This window comes from Vidua macroura, chromosome 6 (assembly GCF_024509145.1).
Source record: "Vidua macroura isolate BioBank_ID:100142 chromosome 6, ASM2450914v1, whole genome shotgun sequence".
Taxonomy (NCBI): Eukaryota; Metazoa; Chordata; class Aves; order Passeriformes; family Viduidae; genus Vidua; species Vidua macroura.
The window spans coordinates 15,977,034-15,998,852 of NC_071576.1; the positions used below are offsets into that span (position 1 = coordinate 15,977,034).

Below are 21,819 nucleotides of genomic sequence, written 5' to 3' on the forward strand. Positions count from 1 at the left end.
ATACCCAGGTATTTTTGCTTACTTTCAGTACCAAAAGCTGGATATCATCTTCTTTCCTTTATGACAAAAACACAAATAGCAAAGAACCTGCATTTTTGAATTTTTATGTGTCTGGTGATGTATACAGACTATTTAGGCATGTGAAAACCAGTCTTCTGAGAATCTGAACCCAACATGTAACCCCTCTTGCCCACTGATCTGCCCATGTCATTTCCTTCAACATCCACATCCTAACTTCTCATTCCAAACTAATTTTTGAAGTGAAAATTGCTTTCTTCTTGGTAATAAAAGTGTATTTCTTTCACAATGTTGTAGCTTATCACTGAACAGGAGATAAAAAGGGAGCAAAATTGCCAATGTGCAAAGCAGCTTGTTTTCAGAATAGAGGAAAAAATCCTTTTTTTTTTAATGTGGCAATCTGACTGCTGAATTATCAAGTTAACCCTGCTTACAATTGAATAGTGACATTGTTTTGATCCGCATAAAAGAAATAAAAAGGATATCCAACTACTCTTTTTGTCAACTACTCTTTTTCCAAGTCCTGTCTGCTCAGCCTTACCTTTCCATAGTAATGGAATGGATGGGTCATCACAACTAGAGGCATAACATTTATTACCATCTTCCAGCTCATTGTTGACTGTGTCACCATTTCCAACATTCTTGCTTTTAAGGGTGAAGAAATTTTGCATCTTCACATTGTACCTGAAAGTGCAAAGAAAAGGTCTCTAAAAAGGTTGGATTTTTGCATTTTCTTGGCAAACTTTAAACCATCTGAGAACAACTTATGCAGGCGAGCAGGAAAGCCTGGATGCTTGTTCTCTGACAATTAATAAGAAGTGAAGAGAAACAACTGTCCAACTCAGTGGCAAGCTGATAGGAAAGCAAGGACTGCACCTATCTCTCATGACATACAGCGGACTGCAAAAAGGCACTAGAGCAGATTTAGTGAAGGCAAACACTGGAGCTGTTGATTTTGGAGCCAGGACACTCACTATAGAGCAGCTTCTTTCCTCCTGCATCAGCTCACAATTCACCTCACTGTTTCTTACAGTACTGTGTTCCCTGTGAGAGGGTTCTTGAGCATTTCTGGGACTGCTGACCATGCCCTTCTAAAGACAGAATATATCTATTTTAACACTAGGGTGGGATATAAGAGGGCTGTCAATGAGCTCTGCTAAGACTTGATGTAGGAGAAAATGGAGTTCCAACAGGGTGATTTGTGAGGGGAAGGCACCAAGGGATACAAGTCGAAGCAACTTGCAATAGAAGGCTGGACTCACAGACACAGTAACAGTCAGACCTCTGACTCTCCTGTCAGAGGCAGTGACATAACAGAAGAAGACACCAGTAAACAACTAAGATGAGATGGTCTGAAGATAAATACATGCTTAGCACTCTATCTAGTGTTATTTGACCTCGTTCTCCAGGGAGTATAAAATATGTGTAAGAGCTGACATGATGTGTGTTTACAATCCAGAGCGGCCTGCAATCTTTTCATATACCTCTGTATAAATGACATTTTTCTCAACTTTTTCTGAAAGCTACTTTACCTCTGTGCACTATAGAAAAGGATGCATGAAAGTATTTGCTGCTGATTTGGCACAAACATAGAATTAAAGTGGTTAAGCATAAAACCCAACAGATCTAACATGACTGTTGTATTGCCCTCAGGGAGGAAGGCCAAGGACAAAACAAGACCAAAAGAATGATGGTCAGTTAACATCTAAAGAGTACAGCGAGGAGAAGTACTTACTTCATGATAAGTATGTAGAATGAATACATAATGATGAGTACAAGGCTTTCCCACCTCAAAAAGACAGAAAGAAGTGTTAGAAGGCCATTCAAACAGCTGTATGCTTTACAAGTTTTATGTAGGAGTGTGTCTTAAACATCTGGTACAAGTCACATTTGTGCACACAGGACTCACATCATTAAGATTAGATGGTGTCTCAGCAGAATGAGAGGGGAAGCAGACTCTCAAATTTCAATAAACATGCAAATAAAATGCAATGCATTTATTTCAGAAATGTGCTATAAAGACTGAAATCACAGCTACCCTCTAAGGATCACAACACCAAGGCCTTTAGCAATTCAGTGCTGAAGCATTGGCCAGGCACTTTGAGAGCACTGTTAGAAGGTGCCTGTGATCTTCCTCTAGGATTCACGCTGGAATGTTCATTGGAACACCTGGCATCCCCATAAATGTTAACAGTCAGAATCTGAGCAGAAGAGTTTTGGTTACCCTCTCTGCACATGGGAATCTTCAGGCCTTACACAGAGCCTATGTACTTCCTTAATCTTTCCTGGTTCTTACATTTTCTTTTAGTTTTCTGTGACCATCATAAAAACTATGCCCAAACAAAATACATAGGTTTTCAATCCAGCTCATATTCTCAGTATGTAGAATGAAAGATAATTACACTACAACTCTATTTACTGGTGAGCCTCGTGGCAAATACAGGACTGCATGGAATAATTTATACAACTTACCATTCTATTTTCTCATCATATATGAACTAGAAGAAGGAAAAAAAGAAACATAAATTTCTCTGATCTATCTCAAAAAACTGTCAAATTTCTTCAGCAAGTATCAGCCACATCCATACAGACCTACTCAAGTTTTGACTCTTTCTAACCAGAACTTCCACTGTATGGATTGTGCCCCTCACAAAACACAAACCTTGTGAACAAGGCCTACCAGTGGCCGCTTTAAGAACTATCAAGGAAAATGGTGCAAGCATGTGAAAGACAGACAGATATGTACTCATGTACCCATATGCTATGCTGTGCAAATGACAGCAAAGTCACTTATTCAAAAAAAAACCTTAACTCTTGAGTCATTTTAACAGCTAGACTGGCTGTAGCAGAACAGGCAGCCATTTTACTTCTCCTCTTGGGTCAAGTGGTTATCCACATTTTATTCCACCCTGTGTAACCACTGTTAGTGAATACACAGCCAGTGATCCACTTGTATTACAAAACACAGACTAATGGATTCTTCCCTGCCTTGCCACCAGACACGTTAAATGTGTACATTCAGGAACTACTACACTGCTCTAGATGAACAAAGTGATATCTCACCTGTGCTCTACATGGAAAAACTTACCCAGAATTGGAAATAAAATTACTGTGTAGAAGCAAGAAACAGCCACCTTCTCTATTTAAAATAGATGTGTAGCTCAAAATTTTTCACCTTCACAACAAGCAATCTCCTAGGTCTGAGGAGAGTGCTATCAACACTGTGTAACAGTATCCTACTAGCCTGCAGAACTTTACAAACCCTAGGAACAAAATGAATGGACACTGATGGACATGGTGGGCACATATTCCATGGGGCTGTATGAAATTTTTATATTTATACAACATTGTGGAGCTCAGCTCTCATTTCTAGATGCCACTAGAACTAGCTAGGAAAATAATTATTTGCCAGTGTGTATCAAAAGGGAACAGGCTGGTCCTCCAAAAATTCAAGCACTGAAACATAGTAACTGATAAGAGAGCTACTTACCACAATAAGTACGATCACAGATATTGTGTAGTATACAGAATCCCGGAACACTGCCCACTGGGTGAGACAAACCACCTGAAAAGCACCACATCTTCAGTCAACAAAAATACAGGATTTCAAAAACAGACAAGCAAAAAAGCCCCTGTCTTAAAATAACTTAGGTGTGTAAGCAGAGTAATTATTATTATTATTATCAACAATTCTGAAACCAAATCCATTTTTATGCTGCCATGAAGACATATCAGTCTGTTAGACAATGGATCTATAAGAAGCATCAGTACTAAAAATCATCTAGAAACTTCTATTATTGAAATACATTTCTTACTAATGATACTTGATTTGGTTATAATTTCAATTGTAAAGTAAAATTCATTGTACTGCAGCAAACCAATTGTTCCTCATTCCTTTTATTTGTGGACCTATTTGACTTACTACCTGGAAAGATATGATAAACAGTTAACCATCTATTGAGTAAATGGAGCAAGTCTCATGCTTGTGCCCCAGATTCTCTGACTGTCATCAGTACCAGGAAGGATCAGCAGATGCCAATGATCAGTTCAATGTAAACACATTATTGTACGAAGAGGAACCAGTTTCCTCTGTATGCTACATGTTCAGAGTGCTGACACTACAGCTGAACTTTTTGGAAACATTCACTATTTGCAAAGCATTTGTAACTTCTTTCCAATCTTTGAAGGTTTTCACAATGTCATTTTTGTCTGTGATTTTGTCTTTTTTTTTTAATATATGCTCATGGAAACCCCTAAATTGTAAGCAATTGAACTATGTAAAGACAAGTATCTTACTAACCTGTCCTGCAAACAGTCCACAGACACCAACAATGCAGAGGATGTTGAAAACTGCTGAACCAACAATGGTCCCAACTCCTACATCTCCATGAGTGATAAATACACCTGCAGAGGGAGTAAAACATACATAACTAACTGTCATTTAATTTTAGGTCACTCAGAGCATAAACTACTTGTGAAGCAGAGACTGTTTCAGAGATTAACCAAATCATGTTTCGTAATTAAGGCTCACTTCTCTGTGTAATAATTTGTGCTTTTAGTCTAGCTAGCAGGTCCCCAGCTGCGGCTTACAACCTCTACATATATAATTTTAGTAAATGATTTCTTAACTAGTTAGTTCAAGAGTTTCACAGCTTAGTTTTTAGCTATATCACATCCCTCAACCTGCTGGCCACACTGCTTCTGCTGCAGCCCAGGATATCATTGGTTTTCTGGGCTGCAAGTGCACACTGGTTTGCACAGTGACAGATCATGATGAGCTCATCATCCAACACCCCCAAGTCTTTCTCCTCAGGGCTGCTCTTAATCTATTTCCAAATATATCAAATTACTTCTCAAAGGACTTCAATAAATCTCTTCTTTTGCGTCCTGTGTTCAGAATCAGACATTCTTCTCTGTGTTTTGAGAGAAGACTCACAGTTTCATGAGATATTTTGAGTAGTTAATGATACCATGAACCACAGACAAGCTGACAGCTGCAATTGCTGATTATAAATTGCCAGAAGGATGGGTACCTGTGCTTGATCTGCTGCTGATTTTTTAACAGCAGATCTCAAAAAAGCTTGTGTGTGGGCTCCGTACCTATAACAGATGCAAACAGCTCTGGAGTGGAGCTCCCTGCTGCCATGAATGTGGCTCCAGCAACATCTTCACTCAAATGTAGTTTCTAGAAGAAAACAATTGGTAATTTGAGCACTACTACTGTAGTTACATTGTGGAGTTCTACAGTTACATGTGTAAATGAATAGCCAATTGTGGCTTACATGGAGCTGATTAAAGAAAAGTATCTCTGCAGATTGAAAAGGATTGTAAACATCTCAAATTGTTTTCATTAATTTACTTCTGTAACTCTAAACACAGTCATTCAATTCCCCTACTCTCAGGGCTTCTAAAATTCAAAAATGAAAATCTGTAACAGAAAAATACAACCTTTGTGAATAAGTCCTATGAACAGCAGGCTTGATTCTGGCTTCACTTTTCAACTGTGTTAATCAAAAGTGAGTCCGCTGACACAGATAAAATTAGTCCAGTTAGACACAGAGAGGGCTGTGTATGGTAGAGAGATCTATTTTTATGATGGTGTCTCTTAAGCTCTAATAGGATATAGTTAACTTAGAATTCTCAGACTAGCAAGAACACGTGCAGGTCCACAAGTGGGTTGCATCACTTTAGCAGTCTGAAGATCTTTCCCTTGAACTATAAACACAGTTTTATGGAGGAGTTTTTTCCTTTTGGAGAGTCTCTAGGAACATCTTTAGTATACTATTTTTCTTTCAAGGATAGAAAAGTAACTAGTGACAAAAGGAGAAGTAAAAAATCCTGTATTTTCCAAGCAGTTTGCCTGAAAACATCTTAAGCATCAACAAAGCCATCAACAATGGCATCCTACACACCTTGACAAAACATAAACACAAATATGATCTACTACCAGTCATACTGCTGCGGGAGCTCAAACCTAAGTGTGCTGTCTGAACTCTTGGTAGCTGTTTAAATGTTCAGTAGAATGTGAGATAAAATGTAAAGATTTTATGAAGGATCAGTAACCAGTAATTGGTACAACCAACTGGTATAACTTAAATATAGTATCTAATGTGCATGCTGAATACTGAACATCTGGAAAGGGAAAGAAAATATCCCAACTGCGTATTTAATTACTCTCTTATTATTCTATTAGTTCTTTAGTTCTTTTACTGATGAGTGTAAGCTTACAACTCTGAGTAACACCAACAGGTATTTAGTACCTTTAGCAACAGGAAAAGAGACTTTTAAACTAGCTACAAAAAAAAAAAAAAAAAAAAAAAAAGAAAAAAACCCAGGAGTTTTTCAGAAAATGATCACTCTTATTTTTGTTTAAAAGCAAAGGAGATTTTCATTTCATGTTTAAAATGACGTTAAAATCTACATTTGTATTATGTATTTATTTTGTTCACCAAAATCATACTCACCACAACATTTACATGCCACGTATTAATTCTACTCTGTCACAATCAACTCAATTAGAATCCTAAATGTAATTTTGTAAAGTCTTCTCAAAAATTAAAGGCGTTACTTTTTTTTTTTTCGCATATAAAATCTGAATTCTGAGTCCATATCCAAGGTACATACTTTTCTCAAGGATTTTCTCTTTTTTCCATTTTATGCTAGGACCAGATATACTTCCTTTCTCCTGACACGGTGGTAGATGTGCAATAAGATTTGCATAGCCACCACATTAATTTTTCCATCTATGATATTTTTCCACAGGTTACTTTTTAAAAAAGCAGCACAATAATAAATCCAACTCATCCATAACCAATACCTCTCCTAGTTACATGCTTCAGGTATTTAAGAGTGGGCTTTGTCATCCGATCTCATTAAATATTTGATTTTTTTTGCTTGAGTGTGGCCAGAGAAACAAGTATGCGCAGACCACTGGTTCACTTTTTTGATGGAAAATAATATCTCTAAATAATATTCTCTAAATAAATTTCTAGAAGAGTAATAATGTTAATTAACATACCTCACAAATTTTCTCTAAGGATGGAACAAAGAAGTCATCACATACTATGGCCAAAGCGTAAAACATATAAAGAGCCTGTAAAGAAAATAAATTCAGGGAATACTTCACATTTTTCCTGTATATGAAAAGAGGAAAAAAGGTAATGCTACCTTTATTCAAACTGTCAGAAATACATTGCTTCACTTTTTATTTAATTCCAAATAAAAATCTCCCTGTTGATAAATTTATGACATAAAACCAGATTTTTGAATGTAAGATCTAATTTGGAACGTTTGTCAGACCCTAAAATGTGAAAGGTACTACACAAACAGAACAGGATGCCACAACAGATTTCATACAATGAAAAGTAACAGGTAAAGCTACAAAGTTATGTAGTCATCCTCTCTATTTTTAACTAATTATCAGACCAAGTAATTAAATAGAAAATAAAACCAGGCTGATTAACAATATTCAGGAAATATTTATACCTGGAAATAAGTGGACTCTGGCCATGGATCACCGCACCAAAACACCTAGAAATGATCCTGGTTCCCTGCATACATGTGATTCTCCCATTGTCTTAGGCAGCTTTATGTGCTGTGCCCATGCAGTGGGCTTAATCCTGCTGGTGTCCATCAAACAGAACTCCTTTATACTTTACTTTCCATGAGCTGGGAATGACAAACTGGAGCCTGCAGGCCTCACTTTCTTTGTTTTTAATGCAATAAAAAAAATCCCACATTATATTTTCTATATTTCTTCAGGGTTGGTTTGGGGTTTTTTAAATTATAATTGCATCTATTGCATAGAGGCACAAAAGAAAAGAAAAGAGACTCAAGAAACTTCCACATCATGCTCGATGTCATCAATGAAGGAATCCCAAACTCTGACTATAAAACATGAAATAAAAGTCATGTGATCCATTCTGCCAGGATTTTATCTCCAAGAGGATGAATGAATAGGTTCTGCAATTTCAGACCTGCATCCTTTTCTTAAATCACGGAGTCACAGAATCATTTAGGTTGGAAAAGACCCTTAAGATCATCAAGTTCAACTGTTAATCCAACAATACCAAGTCCACTACTGTACCATGTCCCCAAGCTGTTACCTTTTAAGGAACTGTACTCATATTAGAAATACTCAAATCAAAGTATTAAAAACTTGTTGATATATACAGAACTCTACTTAGTAAGGTCACTATGATAATTAATAGCTTATTAAAAATAAAAATAGAATTAGTAACATAAAAGGAAAACAAAAATAAAGCACAGTACAGAAAAACTTACAGCAATGATATGAAGCAGAATTCCTCCTTGCTGTCGTTCTTTATTTGTAAATATATCTTCAGGAAACTCATTAATGGCTGAAAGAAAAACATACTTTAAAAAAAAAATGTACACAGCATGTATAAGCAGAAGAATGAAAAATAGGGAAGCATCTGCAGAAACATATGACCAAACATAAGTGCCTCTTCTGATGTATTATATTACAGCTTGCCATTTCAGAATTTCTTTAGTGCTCTGTAGTTTTGAGACACTGTGTAATCACAGTTGACACTCTTACAGGAACACAGTACAGGATATTTCACAACTACAGGTCAAGATGCAGGAATCTGCAATGCTTTAATCTATTTTATATGTTGTATAAACATTTTCAACTGCCAACAGAAGCATATATGCATGTAACAGCCAAGTAGGTTCCTTGTAGTAATACACTGCTATATATAGTAATATAGCAATATCTACTATAATAAAATACCATTCCCTTCATGAGAGTAGAATACCTTCTGGAATAATATTGAAATACTATCAACTTTTAGAACTTATTGTCAGTTACATTAGCTGACAAAAGCAAAATTTTTCAGAGAAGTTATTCCCTACCACATGAAATAATGTATGGTAAAAAATTAGTAAGCACACAATGCATGTGTTTTTTAATAAATTCTGCCTATTAAAAACTAATATTATCTGAAGTGATTAGTAACTAAAAATGCATTAAGGAAACTTCCTTAATGGAAGGGAAGTGGGAGACAAGACCCAGATCTACAGCTGCTTACACAATATGGTTGTTCTTACATCACTGGTTGAAATACCATGCCCACACGGATGTATTCAGGACACACACACTGTTTACACTGCAACCCCCATTTTGTCCTCTGTGTCCTCCATTCAAGCTGTGGCTGTGAGAACACATATAGGACAGCAAAGAACAGAGCCTTGGCCTGAGTCTCTAGCAATGATAACAGCACCCTGCACATGAGGCAGATCTTTTCACATAATTGGATGCAAAGGAGTGCAGCTCTCATCACAGGTATTTGTGCCAGAAGTGCCATCCCCTTACTGCCACCACATGGCAGAAGGAATATATCCCTGTTCCCTATCTTGGCAAACTGATGTGTCATCTGGGAAGCTATTACCTACTTGGTAATCTCATTCAGATGACTGTATAATGTTTCACAGTGCAATGTTAAAATGGATAAGTTAGTATAAATCAAAGTTTTGAGAAGCATGAATACAAATCACCATTTTCCTAATCTTTCTAAGGTGACTTTACTTCTGTGAAGTTAATACCAAATAGGGAATCAGAAGTCCTGAGGACATCACAGGTAAGAGCCAGAAAATAAAAACGAGTGTAGGCATCCAATCACAAAACAAAAGCAAAGCAGCTTCACTACAAACTGCCTTGCTTCATAGACAGTGATAACAGTATAATCTGGTGATAACAGCATTAGTAATAAATAACTACTTGTAATAAACACCTGCTTGTCTCACAGAGGTAATATTACACGAACTAACACAAAGACAGCTTTTCTCAAAGATATTGCTCCTCTCTACGAAGAACTCATGGTGTGCATGAGTTCTCACAATGAGACAATTCAAAATCTCCTATAAAAGTCAAGGAAATTAAACAAAGCTCTGGAGCTTGGTAGGCAAGATTTCTTCCTTAATGAAGTGGACACCTACCAGTGAGTTCCAAGGTACAGTATAGAGTTTTACTGTATAAACATTTGCTGTCTTCATGGCTTTACTATCCAAATAATCACAGGTTTGGTCTAACAATCATCTATAAATTCTGTATACCTTATCTACATGCACTGTTCTTTATTTACTAGCTGTATCATGGCTTTAGTATTTTAAACTATTTGTTTTTCTTACCTACTGCTGTGATAACCTGGTTTCTCAGGAAAAAGCTGTTTGGATTCCCTTGGGTCCTATTTTAGGCCTGGGAATTCACAACACTTAACTAAAGGGGGCAGTGGCATTCCCTCATCTGTATAAGCTGACAGAGGGAATATGACATTATCAGAGTTTGAGAGAGCAGTCTGCCCTCGCGGTACAATCTGATGCGTGTGCACAGCAAGGCACTGCTCAGCTTCACGAAGAGATATTTTCTCATGTATGGGAGATGAGTTATCTGTCTGCCTGAGTGGGAGCTACATCTCCTTGGTTTCTACTGAAAAGAGACAGAACAGATGGGAGAAGGAGATGAAATTAAGAGCAGTACATCTAATGGGGCTAACCTTTGCCAAAAAAAAAAGGAGGGCAACATACACCCATAATTTTAAAACCAGATAGAAATTCAGAAATATTTATCCTGCTGGTACTGTTGCAAACTCATGGGTCCTGCAGCTCATCTTATCCAGCACAGATCTCAGGAGGAAGGGAGGACACCAAGAAAGCCAAGTCTATATTGAAATTGCCATCAATCTGTAGCTTGTTCCCTCTCTCCAATCCTTAAATGAGTGGGGAAACAAACGCACCTAATCCAGTTACGACTTGGAGGGGACGCCACCGCCTTTTTCTCTGAGTCATGGACATAAAAAAATCCTTGATTATGGCATGACAGAAAGCATGATTCACCTTTGATAAAAAGCTCTGGCTGAGCTGTCTGTGGCTAAAGAGCTATACAAGGCATGCAAAGAGCACGGCTCAGAACAGAACACAAGAGCAGCTGCACAGCATAAGCTGCCTGCTTGGCTCCGGAGCAAAGAGCTGGCACGAAGCAGCTGGGGCAACCCCGGCATGCTGGTGACACCTGCCCTGACGTAGGCTGTTAGCAGATTAATTCTGGGTACCCTGAGAGCATTGTTCCCACATGCCCTACCCATACTCTGACAGGCAGGCTGCCAATGGAGTGAAGTTTCAGAATCCCCTAAGCCTGACAACCATCTCAACAACCACGTGGATCTGTGGTTTTATAACCTGCCTTGACATGTGATTTCTTCACCTTATTAGCAGTTGATTTACTCACAACAAACATGCCAAGTCTTAACACCTGCTCAGTGTTCAAGCCTGCTATATCTCTTAAGGTTTCTCCTGACAGGGAAAATGAATCTGTAGATTTTTGAAGGCTGTGTCAAATCAGCTCTGCCTTTGCAGGAAGGGGGTTACACGTGGTGTACACAAAAGCTCAATGCCCATTTTAACGCTTACATCTTGCTCCTCTGTCCCTTCAGGCCCCGTTATAGCCACAGATTACAATGCCTACCCTTTCACCCTGGCACTCAGGGACTGCTGATCATCAGACTCACCCAGAACAGATGTGTAAGGGGCTGAAGGATAGACAGAAGACAGAATTACATACTTCCACTTTTACCCCTTCAATAATCATATTCGCAAGCCAGCTTGAATACTTAAAGTTTTGTCATTTGTTTAAGCACTGCAAACAGCTTTAGGCACCTCTGCACTGAAGTATATTTCTGCTTGTGTGCAATTCCCTTCCCACATTCCAGATCCTCATTTTCCCAAAGCTTGGTGTTGTGTCCCTACACATGTACTTGTGCCTCAGTGACAGTGAACAAACTCATCACTGTGTGCAGAAGTGAACTTCTTTGTACCTGTCAAACAAATGCAAGCATCATTACCTGGTGTCAGCAACCAGATGTCAACAGTTTGTGTGACAGGAGTTGAACTTGACACAGACTTCATGGTACTGCAAGTAGTACTACTTTAGAATTCTGTACTCATCTGCTGCAAGATTTGATTGAAAGCCAGAAAATCATCATTTCTTCCAACATCTCCCTGAATGCAAGGGTCCTATATCAGCTGAGTTGCAATGAATAAAGTATGTCTTAGAACTACTCTTGCTTTTAGAACATTTGTGACTTTAGCCCACACAGGTCTTGAAAATCAGTGCACTGGGAAGATTTTTACAGAAAGATAGTTAGCAACTTTGAAAGCATCCTCCCATATTCTCTTTATGAATGTCAAAAGGGTCAGACCCCTGTCATGTTTCACCTATTACTTCAGGGGCTGAAGTGGTACAGTCTCAGAAGGACAACAATGACCTCAGTACATGTAGGTAGTCTCAGGGAACAACATAATACACCCAGCCAATCTTCTTGCACAATCTGTGCACTGCAAATATTGTGACAGTAATTGTGTACTTGAGAAAAGAATAGTAAGTAGCTTTTGCTCGTAGGAAGCTATTGACTTTAGTGATGCAATGTAGTATTAATACCAGAAACAAAGTCAAACCCAAAGATCTTACCTTCACAGTGAAACTAGTTTACTCAAATATAAAATGTGTCATGTGAAAGTCCTTCTTTTTAGTAATACTTCCTAAATTAGATGTAATGGATTTGAATAGTCATTAGAAAATCATAAATATGCCATAGTACATTAAAGGTATATTTCTTTTCACAAGCTAACAGGCCCTTAACTCTAAATTGTTGGTGAAGAAAAACAGTACACTCAGCAAGCGCATTTAAACATGAAAGCTGGTAACATACAAATCTTAAAAGGACCACAGAAGAAATAAAGAACAGTTCACTGATCGCGTCAGACGCCCTCTGGAAAAAGTAGGAATTATCAAGCTTTAAGCTCCTATTCCCATTAGACAGCTGTTTACAGTTTTCTGCAGCAGGATGACTTGTGGATTTTCCCTTTTTTTTTTGCTGCATACTAACCTAGGCAGCGGTCTTACAGCAAATCAGGAATGGGTCAGTCATAGAAATGCACATGTTTATTTGAAAAATTCTGCAAGGATGCTTCTGTAGAGATAACTCTTTAATAAACTTGCCTCATGGATTATATTAGCTGAGCAACAATAAGGCAACAATAACAATAATCCAAATGAAGTGCAATGAAATTATCTGAAACACCACCCAACTTCTTCAAAAGGCATTTGTGCATCCATATAAAACTGTGTGATGCCAAAGATCAAGCTTTCTATTTGCAGGCAAAGTACCATCTGGCAGGAGGCACACTAAGCATACTCCTCCATACCCCTCACCTCATAAACAGTAGAATTATGAGCAAATTTTATCTCTCTGATATATTAATCCAATTTACATTGCTCAACCAAAAGAGGACTCCCAAGTGCGATCATATATGCAATGGAAAAATGGCAGCTTATGAAGCAAATAACTAACTCAACTCTCAACCATGAAATCCATTTCATATATGATTGTAAAGAATGGTATTATTTATGAAATAGCCTTGAAAATTCTCTTTCCATCAGCATGAAGTTATGAAAGTATCTATACAAAACTGGATTAGCCACAATAAAAAGTAGACTACCTTATTAAATCCTAGACTTACACTGAGTTTCTTCTCTCTTTTATAAAAAAAGAGAAGTATTTTCAGTCATTATGTCAATGTCAAACAATGAAAAAACATTAAGAATTATCTATTAGCCAAAAAATTAAAAGGCATGATGAGATTCCAGTTCCTGATCTAGGGGACTCAGTGAGGACACAAGAATACACAAGTACTGCAATACGAGGATGCATCCATATACCAGAGAGCAGCGTTGCATGTATTAACCTTTGTGTTACTCAAAAAAAAAAAAAAACCAAAAAAACAACTCTAAAAGTTTCCCAAGGTTTGGAATCATGTTTTGCTTGTTTTTTTCTCCCTTGCCTCCAGACCATTCACATAATTTCTGAACTGTTCCACTATCTTCTCTTATTAGGACACCAGTTTTCCACTAAGCATGAGTGTATTCTTCAAAATGCCATCTATGGACCCCAACCCTTTTATTTCACACATCAGATTCCTAAACCAGGGTACCAAGAAATTTTTCACCTTCTCCCCTTTTCCACTTACTGACTCATACTCTGTTTACACTACTCTGAGCCAAAGCTGGCAAAGCAGTTCAAACACTGCCAGGGTCCAGCACTGGTGCAGCTTTTTCAGATATGACATGTCATTTCCAGGCTCTGGGGGAGTAATTCTGGTTCTCAGCAGTGAATAAACACCATGGAATAATGTGAACAGTTTAAATTGTACTACCTCTTGACTGTCCTATGAATTAACTACAGACATCAGTTACCTGTAAATGATTGTGTCTTCTACATGGAATTTGCCTCTACATGGAATTTCCCACTCTGAGCTTCATAAACTTGAGACTCCGTCTCCACCTTTCTCTCATTTTTTTGCTTCCTGAAAATCTCTAGTTTCTATGGTCTATAGCATCTTGTTTCATTTGAAGGTGAGAGCTCTTTGGCTGTGCTGGGTTTTGGACTCAGTTTGGCCGTGTCCCTTTTAAATACAGATAAGTAGTGATGTCCCTGGCAAGATCACTACCTTTTGGAAAAAGGACAGTGACTGGATTAACAATCAATACTGTGACTCACATAAAAAGGACAGTTATTAAAAGGTCAGGCAACTTTTCAGCCCTACAGAAAAGAATCATTCCTTATGTTTTTCACAGGCAAGCCTTCCAGCTGCAAACAAGGTGGAGAATCAAACATTTCACTGCGAGGTTTTGTTATTCTCAGCTCAAGCTCAAAGAGGTCTTGTTTGGAATTATTTTACTCCCAGTCAGACTCAAAAATCTCTTCCAGAACTAAAGGATGGAAAGTATTTATGCTAATTGTTCAGTCTAATCACTTATAAACTCAGTTTATTCATCTTACAATAACAGCAAGAAGAGGTTGTTTTGTCTGACATGTCAATAACATCTTCAAGGGGATTTCACTGCAGGTCTATTCATAAACTGTACTGCCAGGGGAAAAATGACAATCTGATTTCTGTAACAATGGGCATTGAAATCAACCAGATAAGTTGTAGCACTTCACTGAAAAGATTATGAAAAGTATAACGTAATTTTAAGACACTGTGGACTAGTGACCTCTTTTGAAATGACCCACTCCATTTGGCACAAAAGGACACTTTTACACATAGTGGGTATTAACTCCACAGTTAAAATATTTTTAAAAATATTTTTACCGAGTATGCACTGGAGCTGCTCTTACATATACTATTGTATTATGCCTAATGAACAGCAGAGAGCAGACCACTATCCCTTCCTTGGTTCCCAAAATTACTCTGTCAGCAGGCAGTATATAAGGAACAACCACCACAGAAGCTGCCCTTGGCAGATTTCCTCACACTACAAAATTTCATAGCAGGGAGAAAATCTTCCTTGTGCTGCTTGAATATGCAAGCAAGAGGGATCAGTTAAGTGAATTTGGTCCAAGGTAGAAATCTTCTCTTCTGAACATCTGAAGACCTCATTATTAGTCCATTCCAATATTATTCCATTGATACTACATGAACAATGGGATCAAAACTGCCCTTCAAAAAGTAAAAGCTGGCTACCACAGCAGAGCTAATAAGAAAGACAATTACATTTAAGAGCGGATATAAATGAAGTGACAGGAAATAATGTCTTTCTTTACAAAGGATCACTGATCCTGTTCCATGAACACCTCTGCTTGCAAAATGACTACAAAAGTACTTTTCTGTACAACCAAGTTCCTTCTACCTGCCCTTCTTCAGTGAGTAAAATCGGGTGATTGCTACCTCCTTACACATGTTGGAGACAGACTCAAATAACACAGAATATGGTCTATTACCTGCCAGGTACACCCTTAGTAGCAGAGACAACCACATCCAAATGGCAAAACCACTGGCAAAATTGACTGGATCCAAGTCAGACCACAGATTAAGTTTGAACTGCTAGTGGCCAGAAAAGCTACCAGGTTACTTGAAAACTGAACAGATCACATGTAGAAAACACTGAGAAGGAAGAATTAAGCAACCACAAGAGCTGCCACAGCAGCTATCATTCAGAACAGAAGTGCGCTTTAAATTAAACTGTGCTATTGTGCCTTCAGTACAGTGAATGCATAATAATAAGATTTTGAATCCCTTCTACTTCAGTAAAAGCTTCAGCACGGCTCATTTAAAAGCAGCTGTATTGGCACACACCATTCTTTTCCCCCAAATGCATAGGAAAGGAAACAAAATTTAATACGTAAAATATACCCATCCAAGCAGGAATTTTAACCATCTAGAAAAATGGTGATATTCTTCAAGTTGAAATAGCACAAAAACTACACATGGCTAAGATTCTACCAGGCTAAGATTAAGTTAAATAAATTGCCTTTTTAGAATCAAATGGGCATGAGATAGCAGAGCAACAGCAGACTTTAAGTCAGGCCTACTAAGACCAGAGAAAGGCATACAATGAAGTCAGGTATGGGTATTGTTTAAACTTTTCTTAATTAGAAGCTTCTCTTTCTAGATATAAAAGAAGAATTATGGAAGGCAGTTGTAAAAAGACCTAACTCAAACATTTATTCCATCCCTGCCAATTTAGGTTTGTTTCCAACAGTGAGTTTTCCTGTACTTTATCCAAAAAACTCCTTTAACCAGGAGAGAACTGGTAAAATTCAAAGATGCTGCAATAAGGCAGAGGCCTTAAGTCCTCTTTGGTGACCTTACTGAGGCCAGAATATCCAAGAGTGTTCAGTACAGGCAAGCCAACATTTTCATAGAATTCAGACAGCCTATCCAGCTCTTAAAAAAATCAGGTTGTTGATGCTGCAAGCTGTGAACTGCTGGTTACTTCTCCAAATTTTGCTTTTCTTTTGGAAAGAAGTTGAATTTTTGAAAATTATTTTAAGTTGCACCATTTAAGCTCTCAAAAAAACCCCCTCCAACAGTGTTAAAAACCTCTGGATGAAGTCAGGCTTTAAAGTCAAGCATTCAGTATAATTTTTGGTTCCATGTACCCCTTGGTGCTTTGAAAGAATAATTTTCATATGGAAATCAGAAGCACAATAGTTTTTCCATGTGAGCCACGCTTATGTGGTATAGCCAAGTCTCATTATTTCTTTGTAAAACATATAATATTTGGTTTTTAACTTTTTCTGAAGCCATGGTCATGAAATCATGTAATTATGTAAGAACATCAGCTTTCACTTAAAACAAAAAAATCTGCCTCTAGCCTTTGTGTTTGTAGAAGAGGTAACAAGCCCAAAAACCTAAAAGATTTACAAAACCCAGAAGACAAACAAAAAAGACACCCAGACTTGTTGTTTGTCTTTTAAACAAACATCACATTTTTCTGGGGCCAGGTTTACACTTTTTGAGCACATGGGATTAATAGCATTACTTCTCAGTTCATATGTTTTAGCTCAAAGTCACAAACACATGAGAGTTCCAGTATGCAGTTTCTGCTCAATAATAAAAAATGACATCAGCACATTTCTTATGTCACAGACGAACAATCTACTTCACCTTTTCCACAAAGGAAATCCCATCCAAGGCAACGAAGACTCAACCCTCCAGCTCCTATGTCACAATTTGTTTACTGCATAAATAATTTTTCAAATGGCAGATTTGCACAGTCCTCCCCAGACAACATCCCTTGGAGCACTTGCTCATTAGTCTAAAAACTCAGTAAGAAGCAGTAAACAGTAATGCAGTACTTCAAGAACAATTTCTTCTAACTTCTAGCCTCTACTACATGCTTCAATACCCTCATATTTGATATGAAATCTGGTAAGTAAAAAACAGCTTCTTAGAAAATCTGGAGACTTCCATATACTAGTACTGCCTACTAAGCAGCACTGGAGATTTCAAGGAGGGAAACTGATTTATCTCCTAAATGCATAGTAATTATTCCAGAATAAAATTCATCTTGATGTAGTATAGAGGCAAACAGCAGGAGAGTCCACTGTAAGATAAATATTACAATAACTTCACAATCCAAAATTACAGTCCTTCTCACGCTATCCTCAATCACACAGAATTCTATTCCATGGCTATTTAGTATCTGTAAATAAATGTTGCAATAAAGCTCATACCAATTCACAGAAAGAAGGAGAGACAAACTCTACTTAGAGCAATACTACACAAAGGGGAATACAAGGCCAAAAGCCACTGAAGTAAAATGAGAAAAAGGAAGAAAGTAAGGGGGAAACGGGTACATCAGTTTAGTAATGTCACAGCCCAATCATGAAAAATCTGTACAGGCTTTTTTCAGACCTTAGAAGTTAAGTGTAGAAGAAAGTACAGTTAAACACAATGCACATCTCTCTTTAATCCAGCCAGCTCAGATACCACTAACAGGGGAACTACTGTCACACCAGCTTCAGCTCATATGGCACAAGCCCAGCTGGAAGCCTGGATATATAGGTCATAGCTGGAGCTCCTGCTTCACTGCTGCTGGTTCTACAAATAGCTCCCTTGAACTCAGGTATTTCTCCATTTCTGCACAAATTCTCCAGCTGCGTGTCTGGAGTGTTGCTTTGTAAAACCAGGCATCTCACAGCCGCTATCCTGCGCGCATGTACTGTGTGCATGTGCTTCTCGTGCCCAAGCAGCCATCAGCAGTGCATACAATTTAAACAGTGCTAGCAGTTTTAATTTCTTTGCAAACGCCACTGCCTGACAAGCAGATTGATGAGTTCTCTCCACCTTATTCTGCACTGATTTACTACTCAGTCTGCATACAGATTATGAGGTACCATTCTGCAGAAAATCCCAAACCAACACATCCAAAATATATTTGTACCTGATGGATGCTTGCAAAAGGCTTAGCAGGCACCAAATTATATTGTCCAGCCTTGAGGAGCAAGAAAGGTACATCTACCTGGACTATCAGAAAGGCACCATGGGAAACAATCACTGTCTATAAATACCACTGAGGTAACTACAAAAATAAAGCCAGGAAATTATGGAGTCTCAGAACATGGTAGGAAAAGAATCAGCATCTGAAAGCTAAGGAAGGCAGAAAAAAAACTCAGTGAAGTATATGCACTAAATTCTCAACAAGAGGAGCAATAGGAAAATTACATACTTAACTAATACCAAACAGTAGCACATATTTAGGCCATATATTATAAAGCACTTTCTGAAACAATATACATGACATTAAAAAAACCTCTAAAAACAATATGCAAAATTTTCTTAAGAAACATCAGATCAAGACGGTGCCCACAAAATACATGTAGAAATTGCTCATTCAAAGGATGTTTTTGAGTCTGGTCTAAATGAGGCAAGACTCCTGTGTTACCCACATCACGCTCTGCAGTGCCATTCAAGGAACCTAAACATACAGCTGCAAAACATACAGACTGCTTTCACTTCTGCTCATGTAGGAACAACATTGCACTACTCTTCTGTCCTAAAATAAGCTTGTATCATCTTCATCTCATTACATCACATGGTTCAGAAACTAGTTTTGCTCTTTTAGAACTAGTTTAGGTGAATTGAAGAGGAAATCCCACCTTCCTAACATATATTAGAAATACACAGAACATATATATATATATATATTCTGATCATATTCTCTCTATATGTATTTATTTAGATTTTCCTCAAACAGTTAGGATAAAAAAACCCATAATACAGAAATAAGGTGGTTCCTTGTATTTCTGCTGTGCACCAGAAAACAGTCATAAAAAGAAATCTGATAGAATATGGCTGCAGAAGCAGAAGTTGGCTGAAAGAGTGGCCAGAAAATGAAGAAATGTGGACTAGGACAGTGAGTACTTAAAGACAGCAGAGCCTCACCACAAACTTCATCTGCTTTCACCTGATGTAAGGCAAGCAGAACTTTAGACTGCTGATCTGATCAATTATATCTCATCTGCCCAGAGAGCCAGACCTAACATTTAAAAACTTCTTTATATGCCCATTTTGGAATACTAAATCTATTAACTTAGGACAGCAAGATGACTGACCTGTTTGTGTATTTCAATTTACCTGGAATCAAGGGTTTGCAAACACCAAAGGATGTTACTACATGAGTACCATTTTTCTAGTCTTCTGTTCTGTGAAAATGCTTCTTCTGCTACTTAAAAAACAAAAAATACTGGGCATAAAATCTTGCACCTGGTCTGTGAAACAGTAAGGTGATAAACCATTCTTGCTTAATAATGGATTATGCCTTTTAAACTCCTTAACTTGAGCATGGCAGTGCTTTGATTCCAGCTGGCTAGTCTGTCAGAAAGCACTAGTTACTGCTTACTTCAGCACCTCTCATCAGCCACTAACACAATCACTGCAGTCATTCAATCACTGAGTGAAGCCCTTGCGTTATTTTCCAGCACAGTTTCTCTCATCGATGTTAAACTAATTTGAGACAGATCATTCAAATTCATCTTGCAGTGAAGACACAAGGTGAATGATAGAACATGATTTCCCCAACTGCATGGTGTGATTAATGCCACAGTGGGAATGATATGTACCAGTTTGATTTCCAGCAGTTCTTCCATCCACTAGAAAAAAACTCTTCCCATTCTTGCAGTGAAAGCATATATTGTGGTTTAATACAAGACTGGGCAGCTAACCAAGTAACAGCTTGTTTTTATCAGTTTGGTTTTTTTCTTCCTAAATTTAACAGTTGGGAGACTTTGAAATGTGTCTGCAGATGAATCAACAGCTTAAATGGTTCAATGAGCAAAATAATTGTATGGATTTTTTTTTGGTCAACGTGGGTTTTTTAACATATTTGCACTTTGCAGACATAAATTAGAGTAAAACTCATTTCAATTTTGGTTCCCTTTAACTCTCATTTCTTAACCACATTTTTGCTGAAAAGCTAGTATTGAAATTAAGAAGCATAGCTCTATAGAAGTTAATGGAGCTCTGCTGATTTACATCAGTTTGAGATTCCAGCCCACATATTTTGCTTTAATTAGAAAGGTTCAGAGGCATAAACAGTGCAAACATTGTAAGTGCAAGATGTTGCTCTCAAGTTTGACTTTAGAACTAGACAAAAGAATCCTGAAGTAGAAAAACTGTTTGGATTATACATTTCAAAAAAGAAAAAGTTTTTATGGTGCATCATAACAACTACATGGCACAAATCAAGGACTTAGATTCCGTAATTGGCTGAGTGCTCTATCTGAGTAAGGTTATCAGCATAAATCTAGCCCACCAGTTACTGAAGTTCCTATTAATATTGGTCTCATTTGAATTAAACTTCTTCTTTTTAGAGACAGGCACTTATTAACTACTCTGATAAAGTTTCTGTGAAAACACATATTTACCTTTGCAGATTATTTCACTTATTTCACTTAAGACAGTTCTAGCTGTAACTAAACAGTAAAACTACATTCTGTTAGATGACAGCACTATTTACACTGAGAAATAATTATATATTATACCAATGATATATTACATATAAACCACTGGTAGGCAAAAAAAAATTCTAAATATTGAGAACCATATGTTGACAATTTAGCCACTATACTCAATGGCACCAGTTCCCTTTTTCCAATGGATTCACACCATTAACAGTTGATGCAGCTACACCACCAGCACAGACTGTAGAATAAAGCTGAGCTAGTACACAGGCCATCATGTTTGAAGCCATAATGTAAAGCTTCCTACACAACTGAGGGGGGGAAAGCACTGAGACATCAGTGTCAGTCTGGGCTCCTTATTCCAGCCTTTAACCTAGGCATGATGGGCACTGTGCTCTGCTACCTGCATGGTGAAGCAGTAGCAGCCCTGGAATGCTCCAAATTACTCAGTCACTAACAAAATGTGATGCTCCACCCAAGGCAGATGTCTCATAGAAAGCAACTGGAACATGTCCCCTTCAGGAAGCAGGGATAA

At 37.7% G+C, this 21,819-nt stretch overlaps 1 protein-coding gene across 1 annotated transcript in view; it reads right to left on the reverse strand.

Moving 5' to 3' along the window:
- Positions 1 to 21,819, reverse strand: part of LOC128808532 (ras and Rab interactor 3-like) — a 158,997-nt gene that overhangs the window by 100,214 nt on the left and 36,964 nt on the right. The window contains exons 3-10 of the mRNA XM_053979735.1: positions 8,302 to 8,378; positions 7,037 to 7,111; positions 5,119 to 5,203; positions 4,319 to 4,422; positions 3,509 to 3,583; positions 2,491 to 2,516; positions 1,754 to 1,807; positions 560 to 702 (exon numbers count right to left, since the gene is read on the reverse strand). Coding sequence (XP_053835710.1) covers positions 560 to 702; positions 1,754 to 1,807; positions 2,491 to 2,516; positions 3,509 to 3,583; positions 4,319 to 4,422; positions 5,119 to 5,203; positions 7,037 to 7,111; positions 8,302 to 8,378 — 639 coding nt within the window. The remainder of the gene's footprint in view (positions 1 to 559; positions 703 to 1,753; positions 1,808 to 2,490; positions 2,517 to 3,508; positions 3,584 to 4,318; positions 4,423 to 5,118; positions 5,204 to 7,036; positions 7,112 to 8,301; positions 8,379 to 21,819) is intronic.